The 14,468-nt window shown below is 46.1% G+C and overlaps 1 protein-coding gene across 1 annotated transcript in view; it reads right to left on the bottom strand.

Moving 5' to 3' along the window:
• Positions 1-459: 459 nt before the first annotated feature.
• The window catches only part of LOC138980730 (uncharacterized), a 106,298-nt gene continuing 92,289 nt past the window's right edge, over positions 460-14,468 (bottom strand). Inside the window, exons 3-5 of the mRNA XM_070353635.1 lie at positions 13,853-14,094; positions 2,715-4,057; positions 460-2,124 (exon numbers count right to left, since the gene is read on the bottom strand). Of these exons, the coding sequence (XP_070209736.1) occupies positions 2,735-4,057; positions 13,853-14,092 (1,563 nt within the window). The 5' untranslated portion in view covers positions 14,093-14,094 and the 3' untranslated portion in view covers positions 460-2,124; positions 2,715-2,734. The remainder of the gene's footprint in view (positions 2,125-2,714; positions 4,058-13,852; positions 14,095-14,468) is intronic.

The raw sequence follows: 14,468 nt of genomic DNA, 5'->3' as shown, positions 1-14,468 counted from the left end.
GACTTCGCAACGTCTTCGGGATCATATCATTATGTATACAATGAACATTTAAACCTGAACTATAGTTTTTGACTTGAGTTACGTATCTATGTTGTGAAATTGACACCACCCTCTTGGGTTTGGTTTTCACAACTCATCTAAAAATCTCTATCTGATAGTTGACAATCTCTCCCTTTGCATAATTGTGCTCCAACTCAAAGTTTTAAATTCTGCAAAGAAAACACATTATATATATATGTCAGCAAGTGTGAGAAATAAAGAAACGTATACTGTTATTGGGTTCTTTGACCATTGGGTTTAGCAGAAACAAATACAAGAAACAATAGCAAACTCAATTAAGGCAACAACAAAAAAGTCTGTTTACGGTAACAGAGGCCAAAAAAAAAAGGGTCGTAGGTCGGGATTTTTTTTTTCCCCCCCCAAAAAACATATTGTTTTTCTTCTTCTCCAAATGCCAAAAGAAAGTCTAGGGTCGCGCGAAAAAATAGAGTCGGTCGGGATACCGTAAACAGACTTTTTTTTTTGGCCTAAAAAAAAAAGTTGGAACAAAAAAGTTTCCAACATTTCGGCTTCAACATCTTATGTAGTGTAGAACATGTACACATTTTTCGTCTGGCAAAAATATATTCAAACAAGTTAACAACTGCAAGTAACATAAAAGAATTTATTTTCATAACTTGTTGTGGAGAAACAAGTTTATTTTTACTGGGGTCAGCTCGTTTTTCTGCAAGACATATTTAATTCACGAGTTTCGATAAATTATATTTAGCGCGTAAAAACATTTCAAGGTCACCACTATTACGGACAGCTCGCAGAAGTTAACGTTGTAAAGTGAACATTGATATCACCAAGGTACTATGACATTATGGCACAGGCAGTTCATACATTTTCATAAAGCAACATTGTTCGGGATTTTAAGAATGTACAGTTAAGCGGATAACCCTGCAACCAGCATCCAATGTCCGTTTTACTGTGCAGATATATCAGTGAACCCTGCCCATATCTGTCACTGTTGCTGAGACACAATCATCTTCTGAACATCGTCAGGACAAGCAGGGCTAACTGAGACCACTAGGAGCAATACGAAGACGTCTTGACTCCAGTCTTGGTCAACCTTAAGGTCACGGAGTCGGCATGTTGCCCGGACAATGAAATCGCGCCCATTTTGACTGATCGCACTTTCTTCATCCCGTCAGCCACATCAGCGCTGAGGAAACAGGTACTTACGTCCACATTTTCTGTCGTGTTAACGAAGTTACAAAAAATCATCAAGGGACATACGTTGTGATGATAAAAGCAAATAGTATCATCAGTCAAAAACAAAATACACCCCCTATTTGTTAACAAGGCAGAAGTCGCATGGCACGGTATTTTTATGTTATTTCCCAGACAAGCATGACACGAAGGTTAAGTCATGGACAGAAGCTGACGGCAGCACTGTAGCACAGTTGGTCCTGTATCCGCCACTAGGAGACCAAGCAAGTCGATCGTCACGTGGTCAACCTCCCTTGAACGACATACACAAAGGAAGCTTCCACAAATAAAGAGGAGATGTAAGTATCCTAAAGAAGAAACACGACAAAGACTAAAGAAACATCATGGCAAAGAATCAAAAGATGGAGGTCGTATGAAGTAACGGACGTCACAGTGAATGAGCTAGCACTTCAGTTCAATAGAAACATTTTTTCATTATGTCGTGATCTTTTCGTTCTTTGTTCACCCCACAATGGCAGAGCAAAACCAAGGTCACTCTAAACGCTGTACATCATGTCAACATCCTACTGAAGCATTTTGCAGAGCGTTCTGCTGCAGAAGCACAAATCGGACCATACCGTTCCTCCAAGGCGGTGGACAAAAAAAAAACGAAGCGTGCCACCATATGTCGCTGCCTGTAGTTGTTTTGAGGTAGGCAGCACGTCACATACCGTCACGCGTGACGTCACTGATATAGAGACAGCGTGCATGACGCAGAAGACGAAGAGGATGAAATGACGGTAAGAAGCAAGAGGTGGCGAGAGGATGAGCGTGTGCCGTGAAGGATGTGGTAGCGAGGTAGATAAGTACGGCCGTACTCATGGTGTAGTACAACCAGCTGCTCCGGTCTGCCTGCCTGCCCTTCCCAGCCTGCAACAGGCAACATTACAAGGTCATGCTTAGGCCTGGCTCATATTGCAAGGTCATGCTAAGGTGTGTCTGACACTGCAATGTCATGCTTAGGTCTGTCTGACACTGCAATGTCATGCTTAGGTCTGTCTGACACTGCAAGGTCATGCTTAGGTCTGTCTGACACTGCAAGGTCATGCTTAGGTCTGTCTGACACTGCAAGGTCATGCTTAGGTCTGCCTGACACTGCAAGGTCATGCGTAGGTCTGTCCCATACTGCAAGGTCACAGTCACAGTATACGTTATTTGTATTTAGGACTAATATATCACATTTTACACAGATCAAGACCGTCATTGTTCCTCCGATAAACCACGGCGCGGTCTCTGAGGAACACTGACAACACTGTCTGTCTCGAATCTGTGTAAAATGTCATATTTTGGTCAAAAATACAAATAACGTGTACTAAAACACAAAAGCCATTATCACATTGGAAAAAAATGTAAAATGTGCGCTGGAAAGTACCCAAATATTCACAAACAGTCTGAGATCCCTACCTCAACAGAAGGCTGGTAGCTCAGGAGAACATACAGAAAGAGTCCAAAATCCTTACCTCAATAAAAGGCTGGTAGCTCAGGAGAACATGGTCTCCTTGAAGGGCTGGTACTCGGGGATGGTGTGCGGATACTTGACGTGCCACACCGTGTGGAACATGAACTCGATGCGGTCCTGGCAGTGCTTGCCGCACGACGGGCAGCGGAAGGGGTAGTCCGCGGGGTAGGGGCTGTGCAGGCTGCTGTGCAGATGGAACATCGTGTAGTCGTAGAAGAAGATGTTGCAGTGCCGGCAGTGGTGGATGCCGTTGTCCGCCACGGGGGTGGAGGAGGTGGTGGTGACGTCACGCTTGCCGTCGCACTCGGACTCGCTGCTGGGCGTCTTGGGCGGGGGCATGGCGTGCTCCTCCCCTCCACGCTCTCCGGGGCTCATCACCTTCTCGGGGGCGGAGCTGGGCCGAGGGTCCGGCGTCTTGCTCATGCTGAGGTCCATCACGCTGTCGCAGGGCGGGTACTTGTCCCCCTCCCTCTCCCTCACCTCACCCAGCTCCGACTCGCGGCCCCGCCCCATGGTGCCCGGCAGAGAGGAGGGCGTGAGGGCGTGGCGTTGGTCCGGGTCGTACTCCGTGGAGCTGTGCGGGGGGTGACGAAAACTGCTGAAGGAGGGCAGGGTGGAGTTTCGCGCGGTGGGCGGGGACAGCTGGTGGGGGGACTGGTGAAGGGGGGAGGCGTCCTTGGCGTTGTAGGGCCCGTGTCCCACGGACATGAGCATGGGCGGGGAGCGGTGGGGGGCGGTGAGGGGGGGCATTGGAGGGGCGTGGCAGGTGGAGGAGGGCATGTAGCGAGGACTGACGGGGCTGTGCTGTAGACTGTCGTGACCGTGAGAGCTGACCACGCCCCTTTTCTCCCCAACACCCTCCCCCTCCCCCGGGGTCTGGGGCGGGGTGACCTGCTCCAGCTTGATAGGGGAGCGCTGGACATCTCTGCGGCCCTGCTCCTCCCCTCTGTGGACCATGCCTCCTCCCCCCGGCATGGCCATGTGCATGCCGTCAGCCTTGTTGGCCATCATGTGTGCGGGGGGCTGGGGGAACATCTGGGCCTGCGTGACGGCGGCGGCGTTGTGGAGGTAACTCTCGTAGGTCAGGGCTTGCTGCAGCAAGGCGCGCTGCTGCATGGCAAAGGCTTGGTACGTGGCGATGTTGACCTGGGAGCCGCCGGCCCCCGGACCGGCTGCTACCGCTCCTCGGCCCATGCCCACCGCCCCGGCGTGCTTGTAGCCATATAGCTTGCCGCGCATGTGAACGTTTCGCTCGTGGCGCCGTAGGTCGTTGGACTGCGTGAAGCAACGGTGACAGATCTTGCACTTGTATGGTCTCTCTCCAGTGTGCACGCGCTCGTGAACCTATGGCAAGAAAATGAAAACAGAGATCTTGAAAAGTCTGAATGAACACACACGTTTAGGTTTTCTCTCTCCTGTGTGCACGCGCTCGTGAACCTATTAAAAATAAAGAAAACCAAGGTCATGAAAAAGTTTGAATGACGACACACTCTTAGGGTTTCTCTCTTCTGTGGGCACGCGCCCGTGGACCTATAGAAACAGACTAAAAACAAAGTTATTGAAAAGTGTGAATGACGACACACTTGTAGGGTTTATTTCTCCCGTGTGCACACTTGAGGACATACGCAACAGTATGATAAACAATGGTAATCTCTCTCCTGAGTGGACGCGCTCGTGGACCTGATTTAACAGAATGAAAACAAAGGTTATGTGAAGTCTGCGTGACTCCACACTTGTAGGGCTTCTCTCTTCCGTGTTCACACTTGAGGACATACGAAACAAAATGAAAAACAATGGTCATCAAAAGTATGAATGACTCCACACTCGTAGGGCTTCTCTCTTGTGTGTTCACGCGTTCGTGAAACCGCGCAACAGAGAGAACAAAAAACTAAATTGATGAACAATCTGAACGACCCCTTTAAGTATATGGTCTCTCTCCTGTGTGCACACGTTCCTGCACACCTGGAACAGAATTGTGAAGAGTTTCGTGTAGTCTGAATACCCTCACACTTACAGGGCTTCTCTCTTCTGTATGCACACACTCGTGAGCATATGACACAGAATGTTAACAACATTTTATTAACAACACGAATAACAAAACAGTCGCAGGGTTTCTTTCTCCTGTGTGCACTCGCTTGTGGACATGTGGAAGAGCATTGAGAAGAATTTCATGAAGTATGAATATCCTCACACTTGAATAGCTTCTCTCTCCTGCGTGTTTGTCATGTGTGAAAGTTTATGAACAGTCTGAATGATCCAACATGTATATAGCTTCTCTTCGCTCTGTTAAGTGCTCACGTTCTGGGGCCAGTTTCATAAGCCAGAAACACAGTCGACCAACTGCAGTTGTCCGAGAGAACCACAGTAATCCGACGTTATCGGGTTTCACGAACAAAATTTCAGTCGGCCGACTGCGGGTCGTCTCACCGGAAGTTGGCCAAACACGGTGATGCTCTCCCCCCAACACTGTGGTCGGCTTACTGCGGTAAACCGACAATAAATGTAATTATCCGCACAGTCAATGGCAGAATGCTCACACTTTTTTGGATTGTGAGCCAAACCTTGTGATTGTTCTTCGAAATGTATCTATCATGACGCAGTAATCCAGGAGACAAGTCAGGGTTATGTCTTGAAGACGTCACATTATGGCGTAAGAGGGTTAGACGTCACGCGAAGGAATTACTGAAAGTCTCGGTCATTGTTATTTTGAGCGGGCCGAGACTTGTTTTTTCTTCGAAATCGGCCATTTCCACGTGCGAATGAGGAAACGGAAGTGATAATGTTGCTAAATTTAGCCCTCGACTTGGCCATTCGGATTACTGTACAGTCGGTCGACTGCGGTTGTCCGCGGGTGACGGTGATTCGCTCATGAAACGCGCTTTTCGGTGACCCGGCGATCAACCACAGTCCATCGACTGGGCAGTCGATCGACTGTCAGTCGGTTCACTGCTATCTTATGAAACTGTGGCCCCTGGACCCGTCAAAAAGAATGAAACACAAAGGCCATAAGAAGTCTGATTGACCCTACACTTGTAAGGCTTCTCTCTCGTGTGTGCATACGCTCATGGACATAGCAAGCAGGGTGAGAAAAAAAACCGCCATGAGAAGTCTGAATGCCCCACATGCACACAGATCTAGGGTTTTTCATTTGTGTGCACACGTGTGGACGTGAAACAGAGAATGAACGAAATTTCAGTGCTAAAGCTTCTGGGCAGTAAGCTTCATGAAGTAGACTTTTGCCTGTTCACGGCGCGAATAAGTATCCATTTTGTTCTAACTTTGAAATTACGTCACCAGCGACGAATACGTCACTACAAGATACGTATACCTTTGACGTAATAACTTTGGAATTCGCACGTGTACATTTGTTTTGATTACAATCAAAACGAAAGTAGATCTAAGCTTGAATGTAAATTTTATCTTTGAAATATTTGCTTTGTGATTCGTAACAGAAATAACCATGGTATTGTGTTGCTTAGTAATTGATGCATGAATTGGCGTCTCGCAGAATTACACGCCCCTGAGGAAGGCCTGGCAACAGGTCGAAAATTTGGGCTGCCACTTGACATTCTTTGTTTGTGATACGTCCCCCACAAAGGGACTTTGCTCTGTAAATCTCGGTCCCCCTTGAGGAGGGTCTGATGCTCCCAATAGGCTGTCTGTGAAGGGATACTTTTTTCTCTCTCTTTCTCTGCTAAGAGATTTTAACAAATCTCGGAAGAAAGTCTCTGCTGACTTTCAATTGTTTCTTTCACAATTTCTGATGTTTTTTATATATATATAAAATATCAAAAGTTGTGAAAGAAACAATTGAAAGTCAGAAGATATATACTAGAATGAATACCCGCTTCGCCGGGTACCCGGCTTCGCCGGAAAGAAGTAGAGCCGAATGAAGAAGTAGGGGAATACCCCGGCTTCGCCGGGATGAAAGCGTTGTGGACAGTGACCTTCTAAAAATAGTAACGGGAATATCCGGCTTCGCCGGGATGAAAGCGTTGTGGACAGTGACCTTCTAAAAATAGTAACGGGAATATGGATTGACGCCACACGAAGGAAGGGAGATAAACGCAAAACACTGGAGAAGATAAGGAAGAGTTACTGGGAATGGATCTGGGAAAATGAACAGAAAAACCTGTGTATGCCTGTGGGGTATATCTCTTGTGTTCGTCTAATACTATGTTGAACAGGATTTACTTTCGCGTTAGAAGAAAACAATTTCAAGTTCAGTTTTCACTCGTAAAAAACAAGCGTTCACTTTAAAGGGAGTCAGTGTTTAAGGCTGTAAGACAAGGTGAATAAGTCAGTGTTTAAGGCTGTAAGACAAGGTGAATAAGTCTGCATGGTGTGTCTGATAAGTGTTTCTGACGCGAAGGAGGAAAGAGGACTGACATAATTATTTGACACACCTTTTGCGTGTGACACCTCCCGTCATTTTTTTAAATGATTATTAATGCCCTTTTTATGTTTAACCTGGGAAAATAAATCATCCTGTTAAATAGGTCTCGCGGGTTCTTTCTCGTCGCTGTAAGGAGACCAGCCAAGTCAACGATGGTGCTTGTCATTCGGGCCCGAAGAAGACTTTTTCGTTTTGCATCATCTATGTACAAGTCAACGATATGTACAGCTAAAAACACAAGGTCTTGCGACTGTAATCTGTCTGCCCGCGTGTCTGTCTGTTGGTAGGTATGTAGACTTGCAGTGTATGCCTTGTCTAATTACTTTTATCCTTAAGAAACACATTAACATCTCCGTCACTTCTGCGTGCATTACAGGGAATCCTACAGACATCAACTGTTCATACAATGTGAAATCTACTACGCACCTGCGTGCATTACATGGAATCCTACAGACATCAACTGTTCATACAATGTGAAATCTACTACGCACCTGCGTGCATTACATGGAATCCTACAGACATCAACTGTTCATACAATGTGAAATCTACTACGCACCTGCGTGCATTACAGGGAATCCTACAGACATCAACTGTTCATACAATGTGAAATCTACTACGCACCTGCGTGCATTACGGGGAATCCTACAGACATCAACTGTTCATACAATGTGAAATCTACTACGCACCTGCGTGCATTACAGGGAATCCTACAGACATCAACTGTTCATACAATGTGAAATCTACTACGCACCTGCGTGCATTACAGGGAATCCTACAGACATCAACTGTTCATACAATGTGAAATCTACTACGCACCTGCGTGCATTACAGGGAATCCTACAGACATCAACTGTTCATACAAACGTGTTTTCATTTTTAAAATCAAGAGTTACGGTAGTCCCAACATAGTGTAAGTTTCATGAAACGATAGCACTGCACGTCTTGTAGCATATTTCCCTTTGGTAATCAGTATACTTCTAAAGTTCATTTTAGTTCATACTTCATAGCCGAGTGGTTAAGATGTCGGTCTTTCGTGTAGAAGGTTCGGGGTTCGAATCCCGGTCGCGCCTTGTAGGTAAAGGGTGGAGGTTTTTTGTGATCACCCAGGTCAAGTGATGTGCAGACCTGCTAGTGCCTTATTCCCTTTCGTGAGCACAAGACCAAATACGCACGAAAAATATCCTGTAATGAGAGTTTAGAGGGTTACAGACACACAGCAAGTTCCCCCGAAAACGGAACATGGCTGCCTTAATGGAGAAAAAAACCTCCACGGCCATACACGTAAAAACCATGGGAGTTTCAACCCATGAACACTAAAGATAAGAAGAAAAAGAAGTTGGAGCAAGAAGAGGGGAGAATGTGTTGCTCAAAGTTTATTGTTATGTGACAGGGGAGGCTACCGCTCCTTTCATAGCAGACTCTGCACCCGAGTTGTTGGCCTTTAAGTCAACACCGGTGGATTGTGGAATTCTGTTTGTGATGGGGTCTGGTGGTTTCCGATTGTCTGTATGTTCATGGAAACCTTCGGGTTTGCATAACAGTTTTTATGTCTGTTTTCAATCCTTTTTAATTGCACTTCGCCTCCCGAGGTGATCGTAGTGTTACGGCACTCGATTACAGTTACGTTATTTTTGTTAGAATGTATATTTATTTGATGTTTAAATAGAATGGTTTTTATTCATAGTTAATAATTATGTAAAGCGCGGAGAGCACAGTTGACCGTGGTTCGCGCTATATAAGCTCTCATTATTATTATTATTAAGAGAAGACAGGACACGCCAAGAGACACATGTCATCACACACACGTCATCAGACGTCACCGTGTTGACGGTAATAACTTTGACAAGATGACAGGCCCTGTTTTTGCACCCAGGCTCGTTCTCTCCAGACAGTTTAAAAAAAAATTTTTTAAAGAAAAGAGAGAAATGGATCGTCCTTAGAACTGATGTAGCCTATAGATTATTTCATCTCACCTTCAGGCGACAAGATGCTGGATTAGCTTTAGAGCTGACATGCATGGAATAACGCATGCTGTAAGTATAAACTAACAGGTGACAAGTTTCTTCAAACTGAGGAATATAAATTATCATCTCATCTCGAAAACATTGAGGCGAAGGAGCGTCGGATCATGTCTAGCGTTAAGAAACAGACCATCTCGTCTCTTAAACCAAACAGCTGGTGTCAGATCCTGTTGATGTGAGCATAGACATGTCATAGTCTTAAACAAGCAGGTAAAGTATGACGCATTTAGGCAGGTGTTGCTGCTGCGCTTTTACCTGCCAGGTGCACAGATAGCTACTGTCCATCACCTGGCGGAAAGCATAATCAGGTCGTCCTTGGCACGTATGTCCTCTGCAATGAAGCCTAAATTGTCTGTTGTCATCTGCATTCATTGCTATCTGACTGAGGGGGGGGGGGGGGGGGGGGGGGGGCGCTTGTGGCGGTGGTGGTGGTTGTTTTAGGGTCCACAACAAATCGTTGCAAAGTAACCACAGCGAGTTTTTAGAAACTGCAAACCGCTCAAACCTGGCAGGAAGGGGGTAGAAACTGGACACAAATATGCGTCACATTGCATTGTGGGTAACATGAATGCAAAAGTGAAGTAGGTAGCACAGTGTACAACCATTCCCGGGCGTTCCAGGGTCTGCTTACGGAGTGTCTCGCGGGCGATGTTGGGCTTACTGGTAGGCATTGGGTTGGAGACAAATTCCAAGGTTTAGGGTTAATTTTGATATGTTTCAGCTTGCACCTCCCTGATTACTGAAACACACTGAAAACTGGCTACAGAGTATCGGAGTATTCAATATCATAACGCGTTTACTCAAAAAGAAAAATCAGTGTGTGAAAGCTCCTTTAAATATGCGGTAATGTAAAAAGAAACCTGCAGCCCACAGTCACGCTGATATCGACCGCACCGCACTGACAGCCCGGAGAGCGTGTAGTTCACGTGGGTAGCTACTATCTCAACCTGCCGCTATCACACCACGTCCCATATGGCTCGCCGGGTCCCCGCTAGCTCACCGTGTACCGCCCGACTGACATGCACAGGACGGTCTGTGTGTTGAGGTATTGGGGCAGGTTTCATGGACTGGTCACACTGACAGTCGGACCACGTCTGATGACTGCGGTGCTGTGGGAGGGCAGCACTGTAATCGAGGCAATTCCCGTGCGATTGGCTAACGAAGCCCATTATATCTAGTCCTTATTAAGCACAAAAACTATGGCCTGTAGGACTGGACATGAAGCACCATCATCATCACCCCCGTGCGAAGAGGCACAGTCGCCCAACTGAAATCAGGCTTTTTCATGAAACCCGATTTTGTTGGATTACTGCACTTGACTCGTTCAACTGTAGTTGACAGAACAGTGTGGTGCTGGCCCATGCAACCTGGGCCCAGGGGCCCGCAGGTAGCGATCACGTGACCGAGTGTCTACAGTGAGCGGGGGCCCTGCAGGTCTTGGTCACGTGACAGCAGGTAGTCCCTGGAACGATCGATTGAGCAACGCATGCAGGTCAAAACCAACTTGAGCAAACAACAGCCATCAATGAAAAACGGTTATCGTCACAACTCGGCGTGTACTGACTGCTTGTCTGAGATGAGAAGAAAAGCTGCTTCTTGCATTTTTCATTTGTTTTGTTTTTTTGTTTTTTGTTTTAGGATTTAGGATCGACCGAAGTCGTTTGTAAAATATCCCTTCGCAGACATTCAGGAACACGGTATACTGCGCAGTTTCAAATGAATGATTCAAGTCCCAGAGAGAGAGAGAGAGACATGTATTATTTCATTGGAAAAGCTGAAAGAATGTCCCGGAGCGAGTACACGTACGCCTGTCACGTAAGTATTGCCCTGCGACAAGAGCTAGAGGTCAAGGACATACGACGGCAAGGCACCAACAGAAATAAAAAATAAAAACCACCAACAACAACACTTTAATAACCCGTTTTTAGCAATAATGAAAGATCAAACATCTGCTCACTCTAAAATATCCCCGCACACCCCCTTCCTCCCTCTACTTCCCATGCTCGCTAATACTTCCATTTCCCATTGCTTTTAGTGTCACCTGGTTCTAATGTTACTGCCTCTAGTGCAGCTGTTGTATAACGCCTAACCTCTGCTTTTCGTTGTATTGCCTTATTTATTGCTGTTGCACGAGTGAAAAAGCATACGTTCAACGCCATCTGGCTCATAACAACAACGTAATGTTAAAGGGTCATGCTTTATCACGATACCATCATGTTAAAGAGGTCGTGCTACACATAAACCCTATTCTCTGAGATAACATGTTCAAAATAAGTGGTATTGCTATGTTAACGCTAGCCTCTAAGAGGCAGTTTGATGAAAACAATATTATGTAAACGAATCATGGCATGTAAACATCAGTGCCTGAGAGGTCATAATTTATGCGAAAAACGTTATTATGTAAAAGGGTCATACTATACAAACACCATTCTCTGAAAGCTAACATGCCTAAAATAATATCACGTAAAAGAGTTATGCCTCAGAATGATACTATCTTGTAGAGAGATCATGAAATGTAAAAACAAGTCTCTGAGAGGTCATAATGCGCAAAACAATATAATAACGTATAAGGGTCTCGCTGTGTCAACACCAATCACAGAGAGGTAACATGCTTCAAAGCTGTGGCACAACCTCGCAGCCTTGTAATGTTGGGATAAGGACATGTAACGAAAAAATGAAAATAATGGTTGACAGAGTGGATTCTGTAAATTATTCCACAGACAAGCAGAGTTATCGATATCCGGATCATATAGATGGGGCTTATTATCGGACACACACACGGACACATCTACACACACACTGGCAGAAGATAGCCAGTGGGAAGGGAAACGTTGACATATAGACAGAAAGAGAGATGGCGGACAGGACGGGAAAAGTTGACATATAGACAGAAAGAGAGATGGCGGACAGGACGGGAAAAGTTGACATATAGACAGAAAGAGAGATGGCAGACAGGACGGGAAAAGTTGACATATAGACAGAAAGAGAGATGGCGGACAAGACGGGAAAAGTTGACATATAGACAGAAAGAGAGATGGCGGACAGGACGGGAAAAGTTGACATATAGACAGAAAGAGAGATGGCGGACAAGACGGGAAAAGTTGACATATAGACAGAAAGAGAGATGGCGGACAAGACGGGAAAAGTTGACATATAGACAGAAAGAGAGATGGCGGACAAGACGGGAAAAGTTGACATATAGACAGAAAGAGAGATGGCGGACAAGACGGGAAAAGTTGACATATAGACAGAAAGAGAGATGGCGGACAGGACGGGAAAAGTTGACATATAGACAGAAAGAGAGATGGCGGACAGGACGGGAAAAGTTGACATATAGACAGAAAGAGAGATGGCGGACAGGACGGGAAAAGTTGACATATAGACAGAAAGAGAGATGGCGGACAGGACGGGAAAAGTTGACATATAGACAGAAAGAGAGATGGCGGACGGGACGGGAAAAGTTGACATATAGACAGAAAGAGAGATGGCGGACAGGACGGGAAAAGTTGACATATAGACAGAAAGAGAGATGGTGGACAGGACGGGAAAAGAGGACATATAGACAGAAAGAGAGATGGTGGACAGGAAGTTGACATATAGACAGAAAGAGAGATGGTGGACAGGACGGGAAAAGAGGACATATAGACAGAAAGAGAGATGGCGGACAGGACGGGAAAAGTTGACATATAGACAGAAAGAGAGATGGCGGACAGGACGGGAAAAGAGGACATAGAGAGAAACGGATCAGGAGAAAACAAAACGCGAAAGACATATTTAGCAACCGGAAGATGGTGTGTGTGTGTGTGTGTGTGTGTGTGTGTGTGTGTGTGTGTGTGTGTGTGTGTGTGTGTGTGTGTGTGTGTGTGTGTCTGTGTGTGAGCGAGAGAGAAGGGGGAGAGAGAGAGAGAGAGAGAGAGAGAGAGAGAGAAGAGGGGGGGGGGGGAGGGGAGAGATAAAGACTGACTGACTATTAGGGTTTAACGTCCTCTTAGACCAACTGGTCTATAATGGGACAGGTATTGGTAATACGTTGAAGATATGGTGTGACACTTTGATTCGAACAAGCCCGCTGTGGCTGTCTTCTTCGACACACCAGCATTGGGTTTGTCTCGTGAAAGTATCGAAATACGATCATGATAATTGGAGACGAGAGATGATGCATGCGTGTCTTCGTGTTTTCCAAGCCCTGAGACTTTCGCTGTGAACGTGGGATCTTTTTCGTGCGCATGTGTGCACACGGGGGTGTTCGGACACCGAAGAGAGTCTGCACAAAGTTGACTCCGAGAAATAAATCTCTCGCCGAACGTGGGGATCGAACCCACGCTGATAGCGACCAACTGGCTACAAAGCCAGCGCGCTACCAACTGAGCTACGTCCCCGCCCGAGATAAAGAGAGAGAGAGAGAGAGAGAGAGAGAGAGAGAGAGAGAGAGAGAGAGAGAGAGAGAGAGAGAGAGAGAGATAAAGAGAGAGAGAGAGAGAGAAAATAAAGAGAGAGAGAGAAAAGAGGGGAGAGAGAGAGAGAGAGAGAGAGAGAGAGAGAGAGAGAGAGAGAGGCAGACAGAAACAGTCAGACAGTGAAAGTGACAGAGACCAAGAACGATAGGCAGAGAAAAACAGAGAGAAAACCAACCACACACACACACACACACACACACACATACACACAGCGCGTGTACGCACGCATGTGTCTGCGCGGGAACCTTACTAGACCAGACCCTACCTTGAGGTTGGAGGACCAGAGGAAGGACTTCCCGCACGTGGTACACACGTAGGGCCGGTCCGCTCTGTGCAGCTGTTCGTGTTTCCTCAGCGTGGCCACCTCCCGGAACGACCTCTGGCAGATTTCGCAGCGGTGAGGCCGTGGTCCGTTAGAGGAGGGGGTGGCCGTCGTGGAGGAGGAGGAGGGGGGTAGCTTGACCGGCGTGAAGTTGTTTCTGTCGATACTCGCTCCATCCTCCATGTCTGAAACGCACAAAATAGAAGAAAAAAAGTTTTAAAAAAGTACACCTGAAACACAGGAATGAGTCAATATAACCCTCTTTGTCTGACACATGAAATACGGTAGTATCAACCTCATTGTCCGAAAAAAATTATTTACAGGACACAATGGTTATTATATGTTCCTGTTTGCATGAAACACGGAATTAGATTACGGTGGATAGCAGCCTCATTGGCATAAAGGCAGGATAAAAGAAGTGTGGTTATTAACCTGTATGTCAGTCTGAACCACACAACACATGAATAAGGTTTTAAAAGATTCTATCTGAACCACGAAACAAACCTTTCGTCATCAAGCTGAGTGTTTGAAACATAGAACAAGGTACAAGGCAGTTAAG

The sequence above is a fragment of the Littorina saxatilis genome, linkage group LG11 (genome assembly GCF_037325665.1).
Source record: "Littorina saxatilis isolate snail1 linkage group LG11, US_GU_Lsax_2.0, whole genome shotgun sequence".
NCBI classification, from domain to species: Eukaryota; Metazoa; Mollusca; class Gastropoda; order Littorinimorpha; family Littorinidae; genus Littorina; species Littorina saxatilis.
The sequence above is the reverse complement of the archived record's forward strand: the minus strand, read 5'-3'. Positions and strand labels throughout refer to the sequence as shown.